This window comes from Mastigoproctus giganteus, chromosome 13 (genome assembly GCF_048544385.1).
Source record: "Mastigoproctus giganteus isolate SK-2022 chromosome 13, ASM4854438v1, whole genome shotgun sequence".
Lineage (NCBI taxonomy): Eukaryota > Metazoa > Arthropoda > Arachnida > Uropygi > Thelyphonidae > Mastigoproctus > Mastigoproctus giganteus.
In genome coordinates this window covers 119510142-119535572 of record NC_143587.1, presented here as the reverse complement: position 1 = coordinate 119535572, position 25431 = coordinate 119510142, and the positions used below count along the sequence as shown (strand labels likewise).

General features: G+C 39.6%; 1 protein-coding gene across 3 annotated transcripts in view; it reads right to left on the bottom strand.

Annotated features, from left to right (window-relative positions):
* Positions 1 to 8964: 8964 nt before the first annotated feature.
* Positions 8965 to 25431, bottom strand: part of Ca-beta (Calcium channel protein beta subunit) — a 168693-nt gene continuing 152226 nt past the window's right edge. For all 3 annotated transcript variants that reach the window (XM_090387645.1, XM_090387644.1, XM_090387646.1), the window contains exons 11-12: positions 12689 to 12946; positions 8965 to 10390 (exon numbers count right to left, since the gene is read on the bottom strand). In XM_090387645.1, coding sequence (XP_090243771.1) covers positions 9965 to 10390; positions 12689 to 12946 — 684 coding nt within the window. In that variant the 3' untranslated portion in view covers positions 8965 to 9964. The remainder of the gene's footprint in view (positions 10391 to 12688; positions 12947 to 25431) is intronic.

The following is a 25431-nucleotide window of genomic DNA, read 5'->3' as shown; positions in this document are numbered from 1 at the left end:
ATAAGGGGAACGTTGGCCTATTCTCCGTCTTTTTTGGGATTTTCGGCTAGTCCAGCTTTTGACCTCTATCCTGTTGAGAATCGTCGGGGTGGCGTCTGAGGAGAAATACCTCTACGAAAACAGAGCTGAACTGCTTGTCACTTTGAGGGCGGAAAATATCGGAGGGTATTTACAAACAAATGGTAACGAGAAAATATTGTCTGAATAACCTAATATGATGCGAGTCAAACAGGAGTTGGATGTAGGAAGTAATCTTACATTACGATATAGCTGGACTTTCAGCAAATCTTTTATTACGGTTCCACATGGGAGGAGGCTGCATAAGCTGGAATTCATTGGAGCAACGGCAGAATACTGTGGGTTCGTTGAACAAGGAAGCAGAAAGCATTGTGTTTCAAATGGTCATTCTTCAGAGCAGGCTGGGATTATAAGCGGAGTACCTAAAAGTTCACTACTAGGATCACCTTTGTTTTTGAGTAGGAGGGTGGCTCAAGGTGCAGGCCAGACTCAGCTTCTTCACCATGATTTTAACAGGCTTTGTGGATGGTTGCAGTTATTTTTTTTTAATGCTACCATATATAACGGTTAAACTGGGAAATAACACGAGAATGATTTATACAAGAGGTGGGTAACTATATAATATCTGTGTAGATACGCCATAGTTAACCTATAAAATTGAACTACGTATGTAGTGTAGAAGGCATCGTTTTAATAGTATCTCATATTGTGGGTGCCTTCACAACGAGATAGCTGGTATTGCACTAGTTCAAATTTATGGGTTAACTATGCTGTATTTACACCGATACTATATAGTTAATTACCAAAACCCATAAGGATTATGCCATGTGCATTTCGTTTTCAAAATACACTAGATAGGCAGAGTTAAAGGGAGGGTGCAAATGTGGAAAGAGATGAGTGTTTTGATATAAACAGACATGAAAGCGTTCAGGTTTGGAAATGGCATTTAATATTCTTGAAATGTTCCAGAGGCGGGTCATCCATATGAGGAACATATGCATTGCAGAGCTTAGAAACCAGGCACCCTCTGAGAGTATCTGATTGGGTGTGTTAGTCTTGGAAGGTGGAACCCAACGACGATGGACTTTTCACATGGAAATGGGATACGAACATACACCGAGTTAACTACTTTATTAGGTACACCAATCCTTTTCATGAAATGAAACGCTTCGTAATTTAACAGCATACACTGAAAGGACAGAATTCATTATATACCTGGTTCCTGGGCAATGCGACGCTGCCACTCCTCTCACTAGTGGACAAACCCACCGCTTGGCAGATATATAGGTAGACAGTAATTCGATGTCAGTATGGATAAACGTCGTGAGTTAACCGACTTTGAAAGAAGGATGATAGTGGTTGCCTGAAGTATGTGTCACTCTATTGCGGAAGTGGTAGAGAAATTGCACTATCCCCGTTCGACAGGATCAAGAGTGTATCGGGAATAACATCTCATCGTGGACAGCGCTGTGAATGGAGAAAGGCGGTGGATGAACGTGGCCGTCAGTCTGTCTCGCATGCATTATTTCAGCCAACCGGAGAGCGACAGTGGCACAAATCATCGCAGACTTCAACGAGAGAGAGGTGTCAGCAACATCTCCACCAAGACCATCAGGCGATCATTAGCCGCCAGAACACCAGAGTCCCATTGCTAACAGGACTCTACGCCTCAATTGGGCAAAAGAACACCGACACCGGACCTTGGAGACGGGTGTCGGTGTTCTTTTTCCGTTTCCAGTTATTTCAAGCGGGCGGGAGGGTGCGAAATCTGGCGGAAACCGCACGAAAATATGCACCCGTCATGTCAACAAGGAACTGTTCAGGCAGGTGGACGGTCGGTAATGGTCTGGGGCGCGTTCAACTGACATACGTAGGGACCTCTGGTACGTCTAGACGCATATCTGAACCATCCAGGTTACGTGTCCATCCTTGCAGACTATTTGCATCCCTTCGTGGTCGTCTTGCACCCACAGGGCAATGGACCTCCCCACAGAGTCGTGGTGACTAGAGAATTTCACAGATTTTACTACCATAGAATGCTGTGGGAAGGTCCGTTCGAGCTTTTGGATTCTCCACCCAGGAATGTTACGGAATGATGGACAACGGTGCAGCAAGCATGGATGGAAATACATATGGAACGCTTTCGTAAACTAGTGAACGCAATGCCTCGCCAGCAAAAGGTGGGCCTTCCCGTAACTAGGTGGGTATCCCGTGATTTCTGTCTATGTTAGTGCCATGAGCAATAAGTCAGCGGGCAGATAGGTAAGGATGCTGTTTAAAAACAGTCAAAATGAAAGATTTAATGGACTTTGAATGTGGCCTGGTAATCAGCGATAGGCTCCAGCATGAGTATCTCGGGAACTACAAGTTTGCTGGGATTTTCACGTACAAACTTGTCTTGAGCGTACCGAGATTGGTCCGATAACCAAATAACAGCCAGCCAACGGATCCTGTGATCTGAGACAGCTGGTTGACGGAAGAGATCAAAGGAAAAGACTTGTGCAGGATAACAGAAAAGCTACTCGGTTAGGTGACACACAACCTTACATCTCGCGCCTTAGCATAGATGGGGTATCACAAACGACAACCGAACTGGTCTCTTCACTCGTGTCAGTAAAACACTAATACTGAGCTCAGGAATACCAGCGCTATGCAGATGGATTGGGAATTTTTTTTTTTTTTTTTTTTTTGTCTGACGAATCCCGTTCCTGCTATTTCACACTAATGAGAGGAGCAGAATATGATGAAAGAGTTAGAATCCATGGACCCGTCCCGCAAGGTGTCAACGATGCAGGCTGGTGGTGTAAAAAGTGTTTTTGTACTACATTTTGAGTCCCTCGATTCTACCAATGGAGCAACAATTTAATGCCACAGATTATCTGGAAAGGGCTTCCCACTAACGACCTCCCCTCATGGCTATAGTGTTGATCTGTGAATGGGTTCTTCCAACAGGATAATGAACCAGACGCAATACAAAACTGTACACATGAAGGTATCTGAAACTAGTTCCAGACACACCCTCGATCCACTTGTGAGATGAAATTGAACGGGCTCTTCAGATTCCTGTGGCACGCTTTCAAAACTTAGTTGAATCCATCCAATGACGAACCTAATCTGCTCTATATATAAAATCTTAGAGACAAAAATCAATAGAATTCTTCTCCAAGTGTGAAATAGCTATTGTTGTGACAAAGTAATTAAAGCCATCCATATGTAAATGTTATGGTCTGTTTGCTGGAAGAAAAATCCGATTTTCTAGTGGGAAAGCAAAGGAATCCTCACGTGAATGCGAAAGCTCAACTACGTGAAAAAAAAAAAAAAAAAATATATATATATATATACACATAAACACACACACAATAAAAATTTCTCAGGTGAGGGTTGCATGGTTCTTTTTCCACGAAACTCTCGTTTTTTGTTCAGCAAACTGGCCGACAAATAGGGGAGTGTCAGTTATGGACACGTGTACTGTACTGACTTCATGTCCTTAGTTGCTTTACACACGCTAAATAACCATATTACATGAAAACGAACTTACGCTGCGTAACCAGAACTACATGTCTTAAATCTTTTTTTTTTTTTCTTGCTTTGGTCGTATTTGACGTTATAATGCTTTGATGGTACACATTAGGCAGCGCATTCATTGTGGGCCACCTTTTAAGAATCATTACTCAAGCAAATTCTTGCTAATTTCCGATGAAATCAACGCGAAGTTGTTTAGAATACAAATTTTTATGGAAAGCCACCAGTCCAATATTTTCGCCTGCTTCTACACTGTAGCCATGTGGGCAGAAGCAGCAGTGCGTAGACTGGGGTTCGAGCCCGTGACCACCAAATACGGAGGATACGGAAAGGTCAGGGAATGACCACCGCATATCCCGTAGCAATATGGCCTTAGTTGCTAATGCTCCTAAAAACCAAATAACAACAACAGCTTCTACACTGCTCGCCAAAATTAACAGAACGCGTCGAATGACTGGTGCAGCTTGCAATGAAGCGGGACAAAATTTGGTATGGTGGTCTATATTAGAATAACAATGAAATGAGGAGACCGCAAGAAACTTCAGACAGATATAAGGGGCATTTATAGGATTGTATGTGAATTGCCAAAAATATCACATCAGAAAAGTCGATACAAGAATATGGTCACATGACATTATTAAGGTGTGTGAGCCCCTCCAACGTCTACACAGGCCTGACAGCGGTAAACCATGCTCAATATAACATTCTATCGCAACAAATCCCATTCTTCCATCAGCGCAGACCGCAGCTCATCAAGTGACTGAGGAGTTGACTGTCTGCATGAAGGGCTTCCCACACATGTTCGATCGAATTTAAGTCTGGTGATCGTTGGATATCTTCCGTTTAAAGATATTCCTGCATTACTTCAGCTTTATGTGCAGTGGCGTTGTCGTGCAGGAAAAGAAAAGCTGGGTCAACTGCACCCCTAAAAAGTCACACGTACGTTTCCAGGTACGTCTACATAATTACATACCCCTATCAAAAACAAAGTGCGGCCGTTGATCATTATTCCGCCCCACCAAGTGTCCCTTTCTCTGATGGTACCTCATTCCTTGTTGTCTCCTGGTGAAATAAAGTCTAGAATCTGTAGGCTAAAACGGGACTTAACAGAACTGTACACCATTTGTCAGGGCTTCAAGTCACATATTCACGGCACCAATTTCGACGAGCTCTGCGGTGGTTTGGAATTAATGGGATATAAACCACTGGCTTCCTTGCGCAGAGTCCACTTGAATTGAGCCTTCTTACCACAGTCCTGTTGGAAATATTTCCACCTATGGCCCCAGTAACCTCAAGAGACAGTTGATTACAGGATATCGTAGGGTTCCGTCTTGCTGTTAGAGCCAGGTACGTTCTGTTCTGGTTGACGTAACTCTCGGGCCTACCTTGGCCAGTTCCTGTCTTCTGAAACTGCAATCCATAGTGGCATAGCGTTTGGGAGTAAGCCACCGGTGCTCTCCCACAACTGCGTCATCAGTACATACTCTTTTGAGGTATACAAATGTATGCGTACAGTATTGTGTTGGGTTCTGTTATTTCTCTGGCTATTTGGTCGGAGAGTCCCTCGTGGTACCCAACGTTGCCCGGCACCACCACTAGGAGGTGAGCCAAGCTGCCCACCATTCTCTGGCTGGTCTTCGCCTGAAGTTCCTGGACGGAGTCTAAAAAAAAATAATAATAAAAAGTGTGAACAAGGGTTTTTCGTCCAGCAAACAGAAAATCGATCACAGAACAAAAATTTACAGTAGTATACACAGAGCAATATGGCCTTAGTCACTAATGCTCCTTACTACAACAACTGTGTAAAAAATCTTGACTAACTAATTCCATAAAAAAGCCTACAATTCTTCCAGCAATCGACAATTGAGTACTTTCACCACATAAATCGACTCGGGTTACAGAAACCCTTATGAAGGCCAGATATCTGAGTTCTAATGAAAGTTATGAACAGTTTTATACGTTAATTACAGTCTTTTTAATTGCTGTGCGGGAATGAGGTTGTCTCCGTCGAATTAAATAATTAAAGCCATATTTGGAGTGAAAAATTTCTTTATTGGTGCAGTTTTGTCCCACGGTGGAAACAACAGTTCACTAGAGTCAACACACTGATAAAGAATTCGAGCAATTCAGTCGTTGGTTTCAGTTGTCCTCGAAAAATCAGCGGAGAAGCAAATTTAATAGAGTGAGTGAGGTGGAGAAATGTAGTTGATCCCCTGTACTTGTTTAACCTTAGCAATATAACATTTATAATGAACACTTTTAAAAGCAGTAACCTTAGCAACCACAGATGACGTCATGTACCCACATTATTGCTTACGTACAACTGAGTTAGCGGTCTTTAACAATACATAACGCGGTTAATTCATATGATGCACACTGTCACGAAGAGAAATGTAACTTAGATTATTCCTAAAAGTAACAAAGAACTGTTAAAACACCGTTTAGAATATCTATACAAGTCGCCATCTTTCAAATTTTACCTTACCTCACACAAAAAATGTCAAATATATTGTTACAATGCACAGAAATCATTAAACACTAGCAGCTAAATGATATTACAACTTTTGAGATTTGTATAGTCGGTTACAAAATAAAACTGTTGTACATTAACTACCATGAGACTGTCTGTCACCGTTCAATTTTGATAGGTTCTTAGTAACAGTGATTTTCTATACTTTTAACACTTTACAAGAATGAATCGATACAGCGAATCACATGAGCATCCATTAAAAACAGCTCGCAGCACGTGAATGAAATGGACAAAAAAAAGTTCAACAATGAATGACCAGTCTTATCACAACAATGGCTGTCATTGGACTGCTGATAATTGTTGAAAATATGCATTCCATTGCGCAGCCAGTTTTTCCAAGAAAATACACAGTTCAAAATAAAAAAAGGTATTTAGAATATACTAAGTATTTTATCATAAATTAAATCCATTCGTTACATATATATATATTTTTTTTTTTTGGAAAATATCAAACTGACAACTTTAAAGAATCTCAAACAAACATTAACATCCGTGGTTGTCGATATCGTTATTTACAAAAACCACCTTCCTGGTATAAATGAACGTTTACAAAGTTTCTATTAAGAGGGGCATGCCTTTTCACACACTTTAGAAATTAAACCTAGCTAAGACTAAATTAATAAATCTGGTTAAATTGAATATTGAGGTTAGGCTTAGCTAAGCCTAACCTCAACGAACACGACAAATGAGCCCGATTTTTGTTTTAAGGCATAGTTAAATGTAACATATGATAAAAATAGCTTCCAAAATTTAGGTTTTATGCTCACCCACGTACATAAATGAAACTTCATTCGAGGAAGATAATCAGCGATAACCAGATGGATTAATTTTGACTTAAGACGTATCATTAAACGTGAACTTCTTAATGACTCGTCTTGCAGATTTTAAATGAAAGCAGGGTATCATAATACAAATCTCCGTTCATATATAACCTTCAATATAAATTATGCAGTGAATATTTTTAAAAAATGCTTACAATCTGTACACACTTTATTGCCAGAAGCATCTGGCCTGTTTTTTTTTTCTTTTTTTTTTTTTTTTTTTTTTTTTCCACATCGAGCGAAGCTTACAAAGGTTGACAATAATGAAATGTAACACTGCTAAGCTGCTGGGTCTGCTCCACATTAATTAGCGAGTTCCCTGATTGCTTTTATCTTCTAAGTACCATTGTCAGCTTTGTTAACCACTAGAGCAAAACTTGGTGGGGGAAAATTGGTTTCGGGTGGGAAAAAACGGGATTAAGAGAATAGGTCACGTGCATTTTTTTTTTCCTTTAAAGCAAGCCCATGCTTAAGACTGTTTACTGGATTCTAATCGAGAAGCTAGAAGTGAAATTGAGCATTTAAATACATTCAGTAACTAACCTTTGAATCGAGGGTTTTAAATTGCGCTTTTTTTTTTTTTTGTATTTTTTTTTCATCAAAGTCGCTCATCACATGAAACAGTAAATAACTCGGAACATTCCATAGTAAATCTTCGAAACCGTTCCTCAATGGGAACGAATAAAAATGATCCTATTGATACACGTGCGCAGAAAGCACACGACAACTATAAGGGAAGTCCGATGAGATTTTGATCATAGTGAAAGCGAAGGGTCCATTTAAAACGGGACCACCCGCCGTTACAAATACAACGAATGTAGTGTGTTATACTATAGGATGTGGGTCCCAAAATGTCAGACCATTATTTAGCTCCAAAACAGCGCCCTCTTCCGTCATAAGTTCAAGCCACATCTTAACAGTATTAAAATATATAGATTACGTTTAAAATAAGAAAAAACATAACTTTTTCCCCCCCTCCCTAAGAGTTCGAATAAAAATAGCTTTCTCAAATACAGATAGACCACGAGTCTTCCAAAAAACGAATCACAGAGCTCTTATTTCTCCGTTCGATTCAAATATCTCCATAGATCAACAATCAACTACCATTAAAATTCCTAATCCTTTTAATATATGAAAATAATTTCTTCCCTTATAACTCTTATGTTATATGTAACGTATATATATTTAAATATTTTTATAGGCAACATTCTTTAAACTTGATTGGAAAATAAATAAAAAATAAAAAAGAAAATTCGGGAAATAAACGGGCTATTAAACTAAAAGGAATTCCTTCCTAAATTTCCCGATAGAAATAACATAAAACAGGAACATTCAAAGCTCTCTCAGAAAAAGTATATTTCGAAATGTTTTCTTCCAAATGGGAGGGCGAGACCGGTTTGATTATCCGGTCGAATATAAAATATGTGAGCATCGACATGTACAAACACCACTGACAAGTTTATTTGCCCGATCAGACAAGACACCATAGAAATAAATCAAAGTTAGATTCGGGCGAATTTGGTTGTTTATGACTCTGTTGTTTAAGAATAGTTAGGAGTTATCGTGAAGTTGACTTTCATATCGCAATCTGATCTGAGCAGAAAGTGGACAGATCCTTATTTCAATGTTTGGTGCGATAATTGACTAACATTAGTTTAATCTTCGAAGTTTTGGAAATGAAAACTCAGAAAAAATCCTCCGCAAGAGAAGGAGGCCAAAAATAGAACTAAGAACGTTTTTTCCTTTAAATACAGGAATTGTTAAAACATGTCTAAACTTGTAAACACGTGTCAAAAGCACTAGAATCTCTCAATGCATAAAATTAATAAAAAAAAAAATACAAAACGAACTTAATACCAAGAGATACTGCCCTTCTAAGATTCCCTCACATAAACCACCTGTAAAATTATTAACCAAATGATTCCCGACAGATGACACTGAAATCTAGTGTCTAAAGTGTGCAGATTGATAATTGGGACAGACCGGATGATCTCTTCAACGACACGTACAGGAAATGCAAACAAAGCGACAAAAAAAAAAAAAAAAAAAAAATGAATAGGAAAAAAACTCTTAAAAGGGTCACCTTCATTTGACACTTTGACGGAAGAAGGCATCTCTCGTTGCACATGTCCATAAGTGCAAAGATAATAGACGATGATAATATGAATTTACCGAACGGGGTAAATTCATCACTTTCGAATCAGGAGGGCAAAAAAATACGAGGCCCCCCTGGGTCTACTCTACCGAACTTTATATTATAATTAACCTCGCACCAGTTCCTTCGGATACCAGTTGTCACAGCTACACGAAACTCGTTGACGCCCTCGACGATCAAGGCAACCGGGTCCAGAGAGAAGATTTTTCTCCCGAAAAACGTGTTCGCAACAGTCTGTTAATATCCACGTTAGAATGGCATGCGGTAATATTCAAAATGCTAGAGAGCTATGAACGTGAAAGAGTCCTAGATTCGGTTCAAAGCTAACAATGTTTTGGCTGGTCGATTAACTATAAGGCCATAGAAGCGAGTTCGGAGGTCAACAACAGAATGGGTTTTCACTCTTAGAGGAACTCTAAGCACTAAGAATAAAAGGTTGCTGAAGGAGAAGCCGCCAATCAAAAATTAACACTCGGGGTTCGGAAATTATGGTGGGAAAGGGGTGGGGGAAATAAAACGGGAGACAATTAGCGCATCCAGCGGTCTGATGAGAAGTCCTGGATCCTGGAGGTGAAGGTTCAAAGTTCTGATCCGAGGGGGGGCGGCAGGCGACAGGTCGAGCGTCAATATACAGCCTGCACGCGACTATGCCAAGACAACGTCACCACAGGAGAGCAGGGATGGAATCATGAAGGCAGCGACATGTCCAGAAACGGAGTCGGAGAGGCGAGAAGGGCGATGGCGTAGACTCCGGAACAAAGGAAATGAGTGAAGCACGTGTTGAGTCTCGAAACTTTTTTTTTTTTCATCTTCCTCTCTCCCTCAACTCTGACGTCACTTCCGTTTCCTGTGGCATCATTGCTCCAAGAAGGAAAAAAAACGACAGTCGTCAACTCCGAGCAGGTGCGGAGGTCACTCTCACAGTATGTCGCGATGCACTATGGTCTGTCCTCTGTGCGGGGAGTGGTAGTCTCTCTCGTGGTGCGCGTGAGGATGTGGATGGTGACGCTGCTCGCGCTCGTGCAGGTCGCGCATCTCACGAATCTCTCCCCCGTGACGGTACTCCCGCTCCTTCTCCCGCATCAGCATCCCGTCACGGGGGTCAAAGTCATCCAAGTAGTAGTCGTGTTCACGCTGTCGTTCGCGTTCCCATGCCCTCTCCCGTTCCCGCTCGTAATCGGGCTCTCCGGGCTCGCCCCGCACATCGCGATGACTGCCGTGGTGGGGGTAACGCTCAGGGACGTCTCCGTATCTTTCGCCGCCTGGAACAGGTTGTTCTCTCCGTTCCCGAGGAGGGGGAGCTGTCCGGTACTCCGAGGGAGGTTCCATGTCAGGAGAGAGGGGCTGCAACGAAAAAAATAAATAAATTGAAATGAAGGGCTGCATTTCGGCATTCCAAAGTATGGAGGTAAACAACAGGCGGCACAAGGTCACTGCACTTGGCTCCCCACTTCGTATTAATGCAATGGTAGAGAAGGCCAGTGAGTGACCTTGATCGATCCTCCTGCTGTTTTCTCTCTGCTATAGTAGTAACAGTAAAAAGATATGAAACTAGTCCGTACACACTTCAAATTAGACAGATTCGTTAAATTACGAGGTAATAATTATTATAATTAGATTAATTCATTATATTAACCACTGTAAAGAACAACAGGAATCCAGAAAAAATATTACAAATGTACTTTACCAAGAGTTTGCGTAACAGGTGCACATATAAAACAATGCGCTTTAAATATTAATGTGTGTGTATATCCAGGCATGGAATTCTGTTTATAAAATTGGGGAAATTCACTCGGGAAAGGCTGTTTGGTCTGCCGCCTGAATTTTAACCCACATTTCTAATAACATCATTTCAAGTTGAGGAAAAAAAAAAATTAAACCATTTTATTATTCGGGTTTAGTGATAGGCCCTTGGTACGTTATGACAAATTACAATACTTCAAGAGGAAATTTTTCTATTGTGTATCGTGATTTCAATTTCCATAAGAGAAAAAAAAAAAAACAACAACATCCTTTGAAATGTTTTAATAAAGCTGTATTAACAAACTTGTAGTAAAACAGACTCTTATGCTATTGGAGCGTCACGTTACATTCATCACAAAGAGGAAAATTCTTAACTTGGCCAATAACTTTATAAGCAATACTTATAAGGTATTAAACGATGGTGTATCCCATCAAGGATTGTCGATAGACATACGGACAATTTTAAAATTAAAATCAAATTCTGTCGAAACGTCCTTATTTAAATGGAAGACGTTGAACACATCACACCATAAAGCAATCGGCGGTACGCGAAACTCCACTACGATGAAATATTAAACGAAAAATTCTTTTGAAGATCAATTTTGTCCACGTAGTGAAGAGGCCAAGGGCAACAAATGATATGATCATGCACCAATACTGGGAGATGAATTCGTTTCAACAACTTCATAAGTATATCGTCATTAAGAATACACGTCCATAATTCTTGAACTCAACTCCAAAAGATCCATATCCATTCTGAAATAGTGAATTCCAAATTGTATATAGCACTCATGTTGTGGCATAACTGCTTTGTCCCTTCTAACAAAAAATTCTTGCACATAACTGAGAAAACACCATTTACTGTTCTAGCAGGCCAAACTGAAGAACGCCTCTATCATCAGAAAACTTTGGCATAACGAAGCCATGAAAAGTATGCCTTCAATGTCAATAACAATTATCCTGTGAACGCTGCTCGAGACCTCCAAGCAATAGCTATCATCAGTGGAAGGGTGGATTTAGCCAACCTTCTATCCATCGATGGCACTTTGTTCCAATTTATACACAAAACATTAAAATGATTGTAGTGATCATGTCAACATTGACTCGTGAGTATTTATAGGATGTTCACGGATCAAATATTGATGAATTATTTCGACCCTCATCAATGATATTACCAACGCTGTCCTGCAAGGGACCAATATGTTCAGTTTACACACGCAAAAAATTCTATATTACTCTACTTCGCCAACATCTTATCCAAGTCCGCTTTAGCATTTTATACTTCTTGAGTAACTATTACAGATCAATTTATACTTGCCATAGGATCAAGTGTCTCTCGATAAGTTATATATTCATTCCATGCAACTTTCTTTTCTGTTTGTAACTTCATCAGTTCACTGGCCATCGACTTTGGTCTAGGCTTCGAACAAAAATTCAATGACCTCCAGAATTCTACATTCTTGCCAAGCATTTGTCCTTTTGAGATTAAGTTATTGAGCGGAATTACAATAAAGCTGACAGCCATCATATTATTCTTTTCAAAAATTAAAAAACTCTCCCCTTTACTCTTTGACATGTTATTCCTTTTCACAGAATTCCACATTATGATTACCGCCTGCTAGTGGTTCCTTAAATGCCAAACTTCAATCCGTCGTAAAGATTAAGTCAAGAATATTGTGCTTATCGTGGGGAAATTCTCTAACAATTTGATATAAGAGAATAAATAGATTTTACAAATGTAGAGACTGGTATAAAGACGAAATAATCGTCTTTATACCAGTCTGACGGGTATAAAGACGAAATAATCGTCTTTATACCCGTCAGCATTGTCTAACTGTACCTCGCAGCAAGAAAGATCTGTTGATCATCTCGCTGCACGAGAAACAAACATTAACTCACCTCTCCCGGATGCCGAGGCCTCCTCTCACTCTGCGATCGGTACCTGATCGCAGGAGGTGTGGAGTTGTGACGCATTAACCCAGTAGTGCTGGCTTCCACTCGAGGTGACGGGTGGGGGGAAGGGATAGGTCTAGTTACTGTAGGGGGTGGAGATTTGCTAGGTGGATGTGTGGCACGCCAGTAGGCTTCGAGAAATTCGGCCAGGTGCTCGCACGCTTCTTCGAGCTGGTTCTCGTCTAGAATAACGTCGAACATTTCCTGAAAGGTAAACAGAATGAAGAATGTAGGTCACACGCTAATACTGGGGCAATTTGAGGCAGATGAAAATCAAAATTGATCTCTAATTCACTAAAGTTATCAAGCACCAGAGTATGTCTTCTTTGAGTGAGCAAAGGAAAAGGCCATTGTTCGCTCTATCGATGTAATTGCTATTTAATATTCTTTTATGTAATTTTCCATAGGATTAAAATTAATATCATAAGTGATTTTATTAATTCATTAAACTAAATTTATAACAATATGAATGTAATTTTATAACATAATTGTACAACATACTACATAATTCTGTTGCATAACCGAATGAGTGCAGAGTTGTGTATTTAAGTATTTCTTAGTTTAGAGCGGTATTTTAAGATAAAAGTATGCCTCATACTAGAACATAGAACTAAAAGCAGTTCTCCAATGAATCAGGGTTTTCATAATGTGTGTTACTTGCTGGATGTTTGTGAGCTCATCTCTGGGGCATGATATAGTCAAAAGGGGGATACCTTTTGATGTTTTTCGATGTAAAGAGTGTTGAAGGGATTAAGCACAAATTTACCGTTATGATAGGCGAATATCAAAGCTGGAAGAATAGGGTTCATGCCCTCAAAAGAGTTAGAGGGACCAGTCAAGCACTCAGCTTCCCAGCGCAATGCTAAAGCCTGCATCAGTAGACACAGCAGCATCCCCAAAGGCAGAAGCACTGATCCCCCCCCTCCCAAGGGAGTAGCTATTGTCAGTAACTATTTTTAGGGAAATGGGAACTATATTGTGAAAAAGGATAGGTGGATAGCACCAAAGTATGTTTGCCAAGGACAAAAGTTAATCATGTTCTTGAACATATCTTTAAAGGGTAAAAAAGTGATAATTGTACACATTGGCAATAATTATATTAAGGGTAGGAGAGCCGAGGAATTTCTTAAGTACAGGGCAATGCTGAGAAAAATCCTGTTCAATTCTGCCCAGACACAACCGGAGACAGTACACGATGAGAGCCTTGTCAAGCAATCTGGCCCCTGGAGAAATTGTACGTCTTATGAGATACAATTTTTCTCAGATAGCCTGTGCCTGTTAACAGGAGAGATTTGTTTTTTACATAGATGGTACCACTTAAGTAGAAGGGGTGCAAGAATATTTGCTGATGCTATCGAGGCAGCGTTAGGTGGGTCGGAAAATTGCTAGCTGGGGGAATACACAGGCTAATAGATTAACAACAATCGCAAAGAGAGTAAAATCGATTCTTGCACTGCTTCTATTGGCATAAGCCTTTAAAGCAATGTGTACGGTGGAATTACAAGGTCTGCTGGAATCCTCATGAGGCAAAATATGGCCTGCTAATGCAGCCGTATAATTTGGAAGAATTACTAAGAGTAAAAACAGACACAGTGTACCTGTGTCTTTTTTTTTTTTTTTTTACTCTTAGGAGAGGAGAAATATTATGATCATGGATAAGAAGCACATAAAATCTAAGGCAGTGTACCCAGTTGATACAAGTAGCCAGGGTAATGTTGGTTCAGTTTGGCGTGACATAAGTGCTGAACTGAGAAAGTATTAATCACTTTTCTGTAGGTCAGCGAGTTTTTAATTACTGGAAAAATTATCTCTATGGGTAATCGGGGCGGATGGCGTGGGAAAATTCAAATATCAATTGGATCTTTCAATTCCCTTGTCAATCAATCCGGTTATCAAAGTAAGAATGAAAACATAGGTTGTTTATTTTAATTTTATATATATGTTATCGATCCATGTACTTTTTTTTCTTAGACATTCAGATAATGCCTGTGACGTGCTTTATGAGTTGACTGAACAAACAGAGTGGGCCAGTAAATTAGAGTATCTTACTAGGTGGAATTTTAACTTTCTCAAAATTGACTGAAACTTGTGGATTTGTTACTCAAGTAACAGAACTTTTATGGATTTATTAGACGGTTGTGCTTTTTTTTATTTATGCCAGCATGTCAGAGAGGCAATAAGAGAAAGCAATATTCTCGATCTGATTATCGGGAGTGATTTTTCGTGCATTAAGAATATCCAGATAAAGGAACCACTAGATGGCAATAATCATAATATACTAATGTAGAACTCACTTCCAAAATAACAAGGGTAAAGCGAAGGGATTAGACAGTTAAATTATTTTCAGTGAGACAAACTGATCATGTTAATAACTACAAATTCTGCACGTGAAATATTCAGAGAAGTAAGTCTTAGAAGCTATTGCGCATTTTATTACAAGATATGGTCCAAGATATCTTGGTATAAAATGCGTAGTAGCTTCTACGATTTTTTAAACTGTTTAGACCTAAATGAATGTCAGATGAACTGATAAGACCAGTGGCAGAGAAGATAAAAAAAAATAATGATATTATTATAAATTATCAAGGGACACAGGAACACAATAAATACGAACTAGTCTGAAATCAAGTCACACTACGAAAAGTCTGCCAAAAATGCGAAGAAAGGTTGCAAAGAATTCTTTCTTTGTTAACACTAAGAAAGAAAAGTATGAATAGCATAACTTGATTCTGTTCAGGTTATTGACAAACTGATAAATATTTTTCATCTACATTCACGCGCGAAGATGTTTTTAGGGATGGGATACCAGCAGTATGCTAGGTTATAACTGGACTAAACGAATTTGTGATAAATGGGAAGAAAGTGTTAGAGAAATTGTTGAAGCTGAAAGTAAAGAAGGCACCTGGGCTGCTAAGAGAATCTATCCGATTATATTAAAAGAAGCAGAAGTGGTGAGGTAGGTAAGTGAACCTATGGCCCATAATTATGAGAGCACCCTTCGGTTCAGGGGAGAACCCTATACATCTTTCTTTTCCTTATTCACAAAGACATGCAAGCATGACTTCCGGCGAAAATAATGGAATCACTGGTTAAAGAAGTATTGCACGACCATCTTGACAAGAATGCTATACGGCAATTGCAGCACGGATTTGATAGTGGTAGATCTAGTCTCACCAATCTGATTAGCTGCTATGACACAGTAATAAACGAACTGGATACAAAAAACCATTTGGACTTCATAACTTAGATTCAGGAAAGTTTTTGATACCGTTCCACATGAAAGAATGCTGTAGAAATCGGAGCATCGTGGTCTTAGGGGAAAGTTACTGCGATGGGAATATCTGCCCCTTAACATTCCCTCAACATAAAGGGAATGTTAAGTGACAGAAGATAGGGTGGTTATAGATGGACACTGCTCTTCTTGGACTAATATTATTAGTGGGGTACCTCAGAGTTCATTTTTGTGGCCCCTTGCTGTTTCCAATATTTACTAGAAATATTGATGAAGACATAATGCAAGCTTATGTCTAGGTTTAATGATGCAAATGCTGGTAAGGTGTTTAATGACAGGAAGAAAAGCGTACTACTGCATCAAGAAAAATTAGGCAATTGAAGTTTAACGTTGGTAAATGCAAGGTATTAACAATGTGGGCAGCAATAATCCCAGAGCAACACACTAATTAGGTGATACCATATTTAAGGTGGTGGAGAATGACAGGGAACCTAACAGCAATTGCACAGTCCGGCATGAAGTTCTGAGTGCAAACAAGCTACCAAGACGGTTAATGGGGTTTTGTCAATGATATACAGGAATTTTTCTAGCAGAAAAAAGGAGTTTATTATTCCATTGCATTTTATAAGGCAATAGTAAGGCTGCATCTTTAATACTGCATACAGGTCTAGAAGCCACATTGCAGGAAGAATGTGGATTTGCTCTAACGAGCGCAAAAAGAGCAATAATATTAGTTAGGGATAACAAAAGGATACAGTGCTTGGAAACGAGACACCTACGAGATCTGATTGAGGTTTTAAGGCTTTAAATAGATTGAGTAAATTAAATGCGAATGAAATCCTTGCCCTTTCTGTGATAACACATAAGTGGCATAAATTTAAATTAAAAAAGCTGCACAATAGATGTGCGAAAATTTGTTTGCATTTTTTTTTGTTGTTTTTTTGGCTAATGCTGCATAAGCTTGCATCATTTGCTCCTGCTAATTACTCAGAAATGAGCAAATATCCAACTGTGTCTGATATTAATACATATTTTTTTTTTCTTTTTTATGTAAACCCCAAACACGAGAGGTATTAGCACCTGTAGTACTTGATACCGTGCTTGGGTTGGAGATCGAGAAGATGAAAGAAGATATTTGTTGACATTGGACTTTAACTTCTGTAGAGTGTAATTTTCAGGAAATACGTATGAAGGAAGGTTATTTCAGAAAACGGCAATTGAATGAATAAACGAGGAAGATGAAAAGTTGGTTCTGTGAGTTTGAAGTTGGACAATAAATGAATGTTGCCTGCTGGCGGCATGTGTTCGGACTGTTTTGAAAGAGAGAGCGGGAATTATAGGAGCCAATTCAGAAGAACAGTGCCCATGGAAGTATCTGTAGAAGAGGCATGCAGCCGAAACAGTACGTCAATGAGACAGCGAGTGGTGGTTGTTGTTGTTTGGTTTTTAGGAGCATTAGCAACTAAGGCCATATTGCTCCGGGATATGCGGTGGTCATTCCCTGACCTTTCCGCATCTTCTGTATTTGGTGGTGACGGGCTCGAACCCCGGTCTAATCAAGAAGCATGTGCTACGCACTGCTGCTCCTTCCCACCTGGCTACGGAGGCGCCACAGCGAGTGGAGAGACTTTGTTAGAGATGAATCATTAATTAACCTAACTTCCCTCTTCTGAATGGAATCTAGAAGCCTGAGAGAGGTTTTGGGGCACCACCCCAGATGTGGGAACAGTATTCAAAAGTTGGGCGGATCTGTGATTTATACAGAGTGAACAGCTGTTTGGAAGAAAAGTAACGCCGAGAGCGAAAGAGAAACCAAGTTTTTTAGACGCAGAGGAAGCAATATTTGTAATGTGCTTGTGCCAAAAGAGATTAGAAGTGAGGGTAATTCCCAAAAGAGATATATCAACTTGCCTGGAAATAGGAATGTCACCAAAGATAAGCATAGGAGCAGAAGAATCCTTTTTGCGAGAGATAAGACAAGACTGAGTTTTAGAAGGATTTAAATCAACTAAGTTGTCCTTGCCCCACTGGAGAATTACCTGGAGATCGGCATTTAAGGAATTGGTAGCGGATATTTGAGAAGTTGACACTGATTGAGCAGGGCAAGGTTTCTCAAAATGGAAAGTGGAATGCAATGTGCTATCATCGGCGTCACTATCGATAGGATTTCCAGTCAATGGAAGAAGGTCATTAATATACAAGAGGAAAAGAGTGGGGGAAAGAACTGAATCTTGGAGGCCACCGGCATTAGTGGAAAAGTTAGAAGACAGAGAGCCATCTACCATCACCTTCAGTGAACGATCAGAGAGAAAACTGGATAACCAATTAAAAAAAAAAAAAAACAGTTCAGAAGACCTTTATGCCAACACAATCGAAATCCTTTGAGATGTGAAGAGCAACTGCTGGTGTTTCACCGAACTTTTCCATTGAATTAGTCCATAAATGGGTAACAGCCAGAATATCACCAGTGGATCGACACTGACGGAATCCGTACTGGCGATCGTTGATCAGACGAAAGGTTTCTAGGTAGTTTAAGAGTTGGCGGTTAATTAATTTCTCCATTACTTTAGAAATAATAGAAGTAATTGCAATGGGACAATGGAAAATTGCAAAGTTTCCAAGCAGAAGGAAAAACACCTTTGGAATAAGAAAGTGAAAAAAGGCGGCAAAGAACATGAGCAAGTTCAGGAGCACAGGTTTTGAAGACAAGTGGAGAAATACCATCTGGACCTGGAGCTTTCTTAGCATCAAGATTCGTCAAAATGCTTCTGACATCCTTTTGACGGAAGACCACAGGAGGCACTGAATGGAGCGTGTTGGGAATGGTGGGAGGTGTTTTACCGAGATCATTAATACATGAGTTGGAAGAGAAATGGGAAGCTAGCAGGTCAGCTTTATCCTTGGCTGAAGTGACAACAGAACCATCTGGTTTGGACAGACGTGGGAGCAGAGATGGGCAAAAGTTTCGGTCAATAGCTTTGGCAAGAGATCAGAATGCTCGGCTACTAGTAGTAGTAGTAGTGGCATGTGATGCAAGAAAGCAAATGTATGAGCTTATGCAGCATCAGCCAAAAAAAAAAAATAATAATAAATAAATCACACCATTCCCTCCAAATGCTTGTCCAATTCCTCCTTAAATTTATTTAACCTATCAACTTCCACAACGACAGATGGAAGTTTGTTCCAGCAATTAACCACCCGCTGGCTAAAGGCAAATTTCCGCACATCTAATCTACATTTGTCTTTTCTTAATTTGAATTTATGCCCCCTTAGGTTCGTAATCTGAACAAGTGGAAGGATCCCATCAGAATTCAGCGTGCTGAACCCATTCAAGGCCTTATACACCTCAATCAGATCACCGCGCAGGTGCCTAGTCTCCAGCCACTGCAATTTGCAAAACTTAAGCCTCTCTTGATAAGAGGATCCCTTCATTCCCCTCACCAATCTTGTTGCTCTTCTCTGTACACGCTCAAGTAAATCTACATCCTTCCTAAAATGAGGCCTCCAGACCTGTACGCAGTACTCAAGGCGTGGCCTGACCATTGCCTTATACAGAGGGATAATCACCTCCTTTTCCCTGCTAGCAAAATTCCTATATATCATTGACAAAACCCCATGACCTGCCCTGGCAGCCTGTCTGCATTGCTCAGAAAAAATTCATATCTGCCTGCACAATTACTCCCAGATCTTTTTCATTTTCTACCACCTTAAGTGTAGTACCACACAGTTGGTACGTTTCTCTGGGGTTACTTCTACCCATATGCAGTACTTTGCATTTGTCAAGGTTAAACTTCAGTTGCCACTTCTTAGCCCATCTGCCCAAATTATCTAGATCCTGTTGCAGTAGCACACTGCCATTACTGTCATTAACAACCCTGCCAAGCTTTGTATCATCTGCAAACTTCGACACTAAGCCTGATATACCTTCATCAATATCATTGATAAATATACAAAACAACAGTGGACCCAACACCGAACCCTGTGGGACTCCACTAATAACATTAGTCCAAGAAGAGCAGCACCCATTGATTACCACCCTCTGTCTTCTCCCACTTAACCATCCTTTTATCCATTGTAGCAACTTACCCTTAATACCATTCTGCTCCAATTTGTACAGTAGTCTTCCAATTTGTACAGTAGTCTTCCAACAGTGTCAAAAGCTTTCCTGAAATCCAAATATATGATATCAAAATTATTTTTTTGCATCCAGTTCCTTTGTAACCACATCATAATATCCTATCAAATTTGTCAGACAAGACTTTCCCTTAAACCCATGCTGTGTCTGAATTATTGCTGCAGTCTTGTCTAGATGATCCTGCAATGCATCTTTAACCAGCGACTCCATTATTTTACCCGGAACAGAAGTTAAACTAACTGGTCTGTAATTACCCGTGTCACCCTTCGATCCCCCTTTGTGAATTGGGGATACATTTGCACATCTCCAGTCCGTGGGAACCTCCCCTGAGTCCAAGGATGCTCTCATAATTATGGCTAAGGGTTTGCTTAGTTGCTTTGCCGCCTCCTTTAATATAACTGGATAGATCCCATTCACCCCCAGGTGCCTTTCTTACGTTTAACTTCAACAGTTTCTCTTCCACTTTGCTCTCAGTTATTACAAAATCATTAAGTATCCTGCTACAATTTGATAACCCTCTGCCATTTTCAAACCTTAATAATTCCTTACGTGTGAATGTAGATGCAAAATACTCATTCAGTTTGTTTGCTATCTGAGCAAGATCATCAACAGTCGAACGATCGATGTCAAGTGGACCAATCAGATTCATCCCCTTCCTTTTAGTGTTTATATAAGTAAAGAAATTCTTGCTGTTTTTTTTAGCATCTTTTGCCAAGGATTTCTCGTAATCTGCCTTCGCCTGCCTAACCTCCTTTGTAACTTGGTTACAGATCAACTTGTAGCTATCGTAGGCTTCTGTGTCACTTAGAATTTACTGTTGGTAACATCGTCAGTTGATCCCACTGTACAGAATTTAAAAACTGTCTGAGACCACTGTACTCGCCTTTACGGAAGCAAAAACCCTTTCCTTTACCCCTGATGGTAATTAAATCTTTAAGTAAATCCCACGTCAGTACACTGTGATCACTGCCACCTAGTGGTTCTTTTATCTTCAAATTCCTAATACATGAATGATCACTGCTGATAACCAGATCAAGAGTATTACTTTGTCTGGTTGCCTCTCGAACATGCTGCTGCAGAAAACAATCATCCAATAAATCCACAAATGTCTGACTAGTGTGTAAGTGCCCAACTCACAAGTTCCAGTCAATATCTGGAAAGTTGAAATTCCCCCATTATTTGAACAGGCTACTCAGCCTGTTCAAACTCTAGTTTGGACTGATTAATAACTGCTTTACAACTGTTGCGACCTTTGGTGTAGGCAGAAAATGAAACTGAAGAATTAGAAACAAGCCAATTACGATATGCGACGTTCTTCTTTTGAACAGCCGTAGCACATTTATTAGAAAACCAAGGTTTAGATAAAGGACGAGATTTTAAAGTGGAGTGTGGTATAAAGGATTCCATTCCTTCAAGAAGAATTTCACTGACATGTTCTGAGCAAAGGTTGACAGAAGTTTTGAAACAGTAATCTCACCTAGGAAAAGAAAAGAAATCTCGCAGGCCATCCCATTTTGCATTCTTGTAATGCCAAGCAACACGAAGTTGGGAATAGCCACGAGATAAAGGCTCCATTGGAGAAGAGACAATCACCAAGTTGTGATCTGAGGTGCCTAAAGGACCACTCACTTCGACCGTGTACTTAGAAGGGTTGTTTGTGAGAAAAAGATCAAGCGTGTTGGCTGTATGGTTAAGATTGTCCGGTATTCTTGTAGGTAAATGAACAATCTGTGCAAGGTCATTAGTAATTGCAAAATGCCGCAGCATCGCTACCAGCTGGGTCCGTGTGACTAGAAAACGGAAGCCAGCTGGAGTTGTGAACATTAAAATCACCAAGGAAAATTACCTCACTGTTAGGAAAGTTGGACTGGAAAAAGTCAAGTTGCGAAGAGAGGACGTCAAATAGCTCCAAGTGATTAGTGGAGTTGGGAGAACGGTATAGACAACAGATGAATTTGACACAATGAGGTAGAGAGATTTTAAGCCAGAGAAGATCGAAGGGAGGAGATTCTAAATTACCAAGTCTCTGACAAGGAATATTGGAACAGATATATGCACAAGTACCACCTTTGAGGCGAAAGGAATCATACAGCGAATAATTTGGGCATCTGAGATGAGCAGTGGTTGAATCAACCGAAAAATGAGAATAATTTTTTGTAAATATTGTGTGTTTGTCTGTGTATATATACACACACACACACACACACACACACACACACACACATGTAATAATTGTGTGTGTACAAATAAATGGGAAAAATGATATTAATATAAGAGTAGCAGTTCAGTTTATTCGTTTCTGCGCATTTAAGTAGCAGCTACTCTCAATCTTTATTAGTAAAGTTCCGGTTAACATGTTCAACTCACAGAAAGAAAGAAAATAGGCCAACGAATCGGATTTCTTTGCGAAAGAACTCAAAAGAAATATCACCGACACGCTGAATTACAGAATTATATCCTTTCGTGACCTAAAACGGTGGAAACGATCAGATTTCTACAGCTTTCTCACTCACGCAGCCATCAGATCAGTGGAAATAAAATGAAATTCTTTACTAGAATAAAAAGTTGTGGAATGTCTGCAACCTCGGCTTTATTGTGATTTATACTGAATGTCGAACAAAATTTAAAGATGGATTTTTTTCGGATTGTTAGATTGGAAAGAAAAAACAGGATAATCGTGAAAAAAAAAATTTGAATCATCATGACCTTACTCATTGTTCAGCGAAAACTGCATCGATGAAGAGCTAAAAATGGAAAATGATACGATCAGCGTTCCATTAGTAATATTAAAAGTCTAAGACAGGAAGCATGCGCTGGTAATCAACAGTTGGAGGAAATATTCAGTGAAAGTAAGAGCTGTCATAAAAAGGGGATGACATACTGTCTTGCATGAAGAAGAGGGATTTATTGTGTATGATTGCAGTATATTTTAATCCATAATTACATAGACAAATCGCGAGTAATTTTCAGATGTCAAGAAATACATGCGGCGTTGAGAAGCAATTTCTGTTCATGTGTTGATAATTAAGAGAAAAAAATGGTGACAGGATTGGCCAAAGTACTTGGAAAATATTATAGAAATCTACAGTAATCTTTTAAAACATCCTCCTCTTTGGTCAGATCCTCACTCCCGCAGCTATTATGTACAGGGGTGAGCTATGTAACTAACATGAACAAAATGAAGTGCTCAAATTCTTTAAATGGCAAATCCCAAATTAAAAGGCCAATCGATACCGACAGTCAGAAACTGCTGGTATCGCCCTGCAGTCACTTTTCGGTGAGCATCAAACATCTAAGAATCGGCATTTAATCATACAATAAAATAAACGGTTTGCACTTGTGAAAAACTTACTCCACTTCCTCAGTTAACTTTTATATTTAAGTTAAGAAATACTTGGACATATTCGTGGACTAATTCAATACGCTTATCGATAACAAGCACTGGGATATCGTTGGACAAAATAATGGTCTATGTAACTTATTGATCCTAAATTTTAGTCCCTATAAATGGATAGTTACCTGATATACAAGTACAAATTGAATAATGTGAAATATAGCACTAACATGTGTCCATTTCATTTGCAACACCGAAGGGATTATATCAGACTAAAAGGAAAGATCTTTGGCTAAATTAATGGACTCAGCAACATCATTCTGACTTTGCACCACCTCATAACACACACTTCGTAAGCCATGATTTGGCGGAAAATAAGATGTCTGATTTCAATCATCCCCCCTTCCCCATTTATTGCCTTGCAACTTGTTTCTTTTTTTCCTAAATTTAAAAACCTGCTTTGGTAAAGCTCAAGCAGTTGCCCTTGACATTGCAAAGGCTTTTGATCGTACTTGCCATAAGCTTCCATCTTATGGTTTGCAACTGTTTTTTGTAATTGGTTATCCAGTTTTCTCTCTGATCGCTCACTGAAGGTGATGGTAGATGGCTCTCCGTCTTCTAACTTCTCCACTAATGCTGGTGTCCCACAAGGGTCAGTTCTTTCCCCCACTCTTTTTTTCTTGTATATTAATGACCTTGTTCCATTGACTGGAAATCCTATCCATAGTTTTGCCGATGATAGCACATTGCATTCCACTTTCCATTTTGAGAAACCCTGTCCTGCTCAACCAGCTTCAAGTTCTCGAAAATCTGCTTCCAATTCCTTAAATGCCGATCTTCAGGTAATTCTCCAGTGGGGAAAGACAACTTAGTTGATTTCAACCCTTCTAAAACTCAGTCTTGTCTTATCTCTCGCAAAAAGGATTCTTCTGCTCCTATGCTTATCTTTGGTGACATTCCTATTTCCAGGCAAGTTGATATATCTCTTTTGGGGATTACCCTGACTTCTAATCTCTCTTGGCACAAGCACATTACAAATATTGCTTCCTCTGCGTCTAAAAAACTTGGTTTTCTATTTCACTCTCGGCGTTACTTTTCTTCCAAACAGCTGTTCACTCTGTACAAATCGAATCCAACCCCCCCACCATGGAATATTGTGCCCAAAGCTGGAGCGGTGACCCAAAACCTCTCAGGCTTTAGATTACATTCAGAAGAGGGCAGTTAGGTTAATTAATGACTCATCTCTAACAGAGCCTCTCAATAGTCTGTCTCATAGACGTACTGTTTCTGCTGCATGCCTCTTCTACAGATATTTCCATGGGCACTGTTATTCTCAATTGGCTTCTATAATTCCAAAGGGTTCTCAATTGGCTTCTATAATTCCCGCTCTCTCTTCCAAAGCAGTCAGAACACATGCCGCAACCAGCCAAAATCATTGTACAGTAGACTGTCGAAATAACGGCAGATTGAGATCGGACGTATACATACAGCGCAGATGTCTTGAGTGCCGAAAAAAAAAAAATTAAAAACGGCAAGTCACGTGATTGCTGTATTTATTTTTTTACAGAATTTTCTACTGATATCACGTATTATACCGCTGTTTTTCATTTAATTTAAACATTTAACCAAACTATTACATTATGATCACCCTGAATATTAATTCATATACCCATGTCTGTATTCTCTCTGTAAATTGCGTGTATTCTCTGGTCGATTTGCCTATTTTGCTGGACGAAAAACCTTGCTATCTAGGCCTGAGACCCACTAACTCAGCCAAGGAGTGAAAAAATGCCTATAAAATTTCCTCACGTCATAGACTCGATTCGAATCCGGGCCTTTTATAGCCGTTGAGAGCAGGATGTGATGATACCACTGTGTTACACGCGCAAAGTAAACTTGATATAATAAATAAAATAGAACGGGGTGTAAGCAGAGTGTATTAATATCAGAATATAACATTGGATCGTCAATGTTTTATGTGCAGTTAT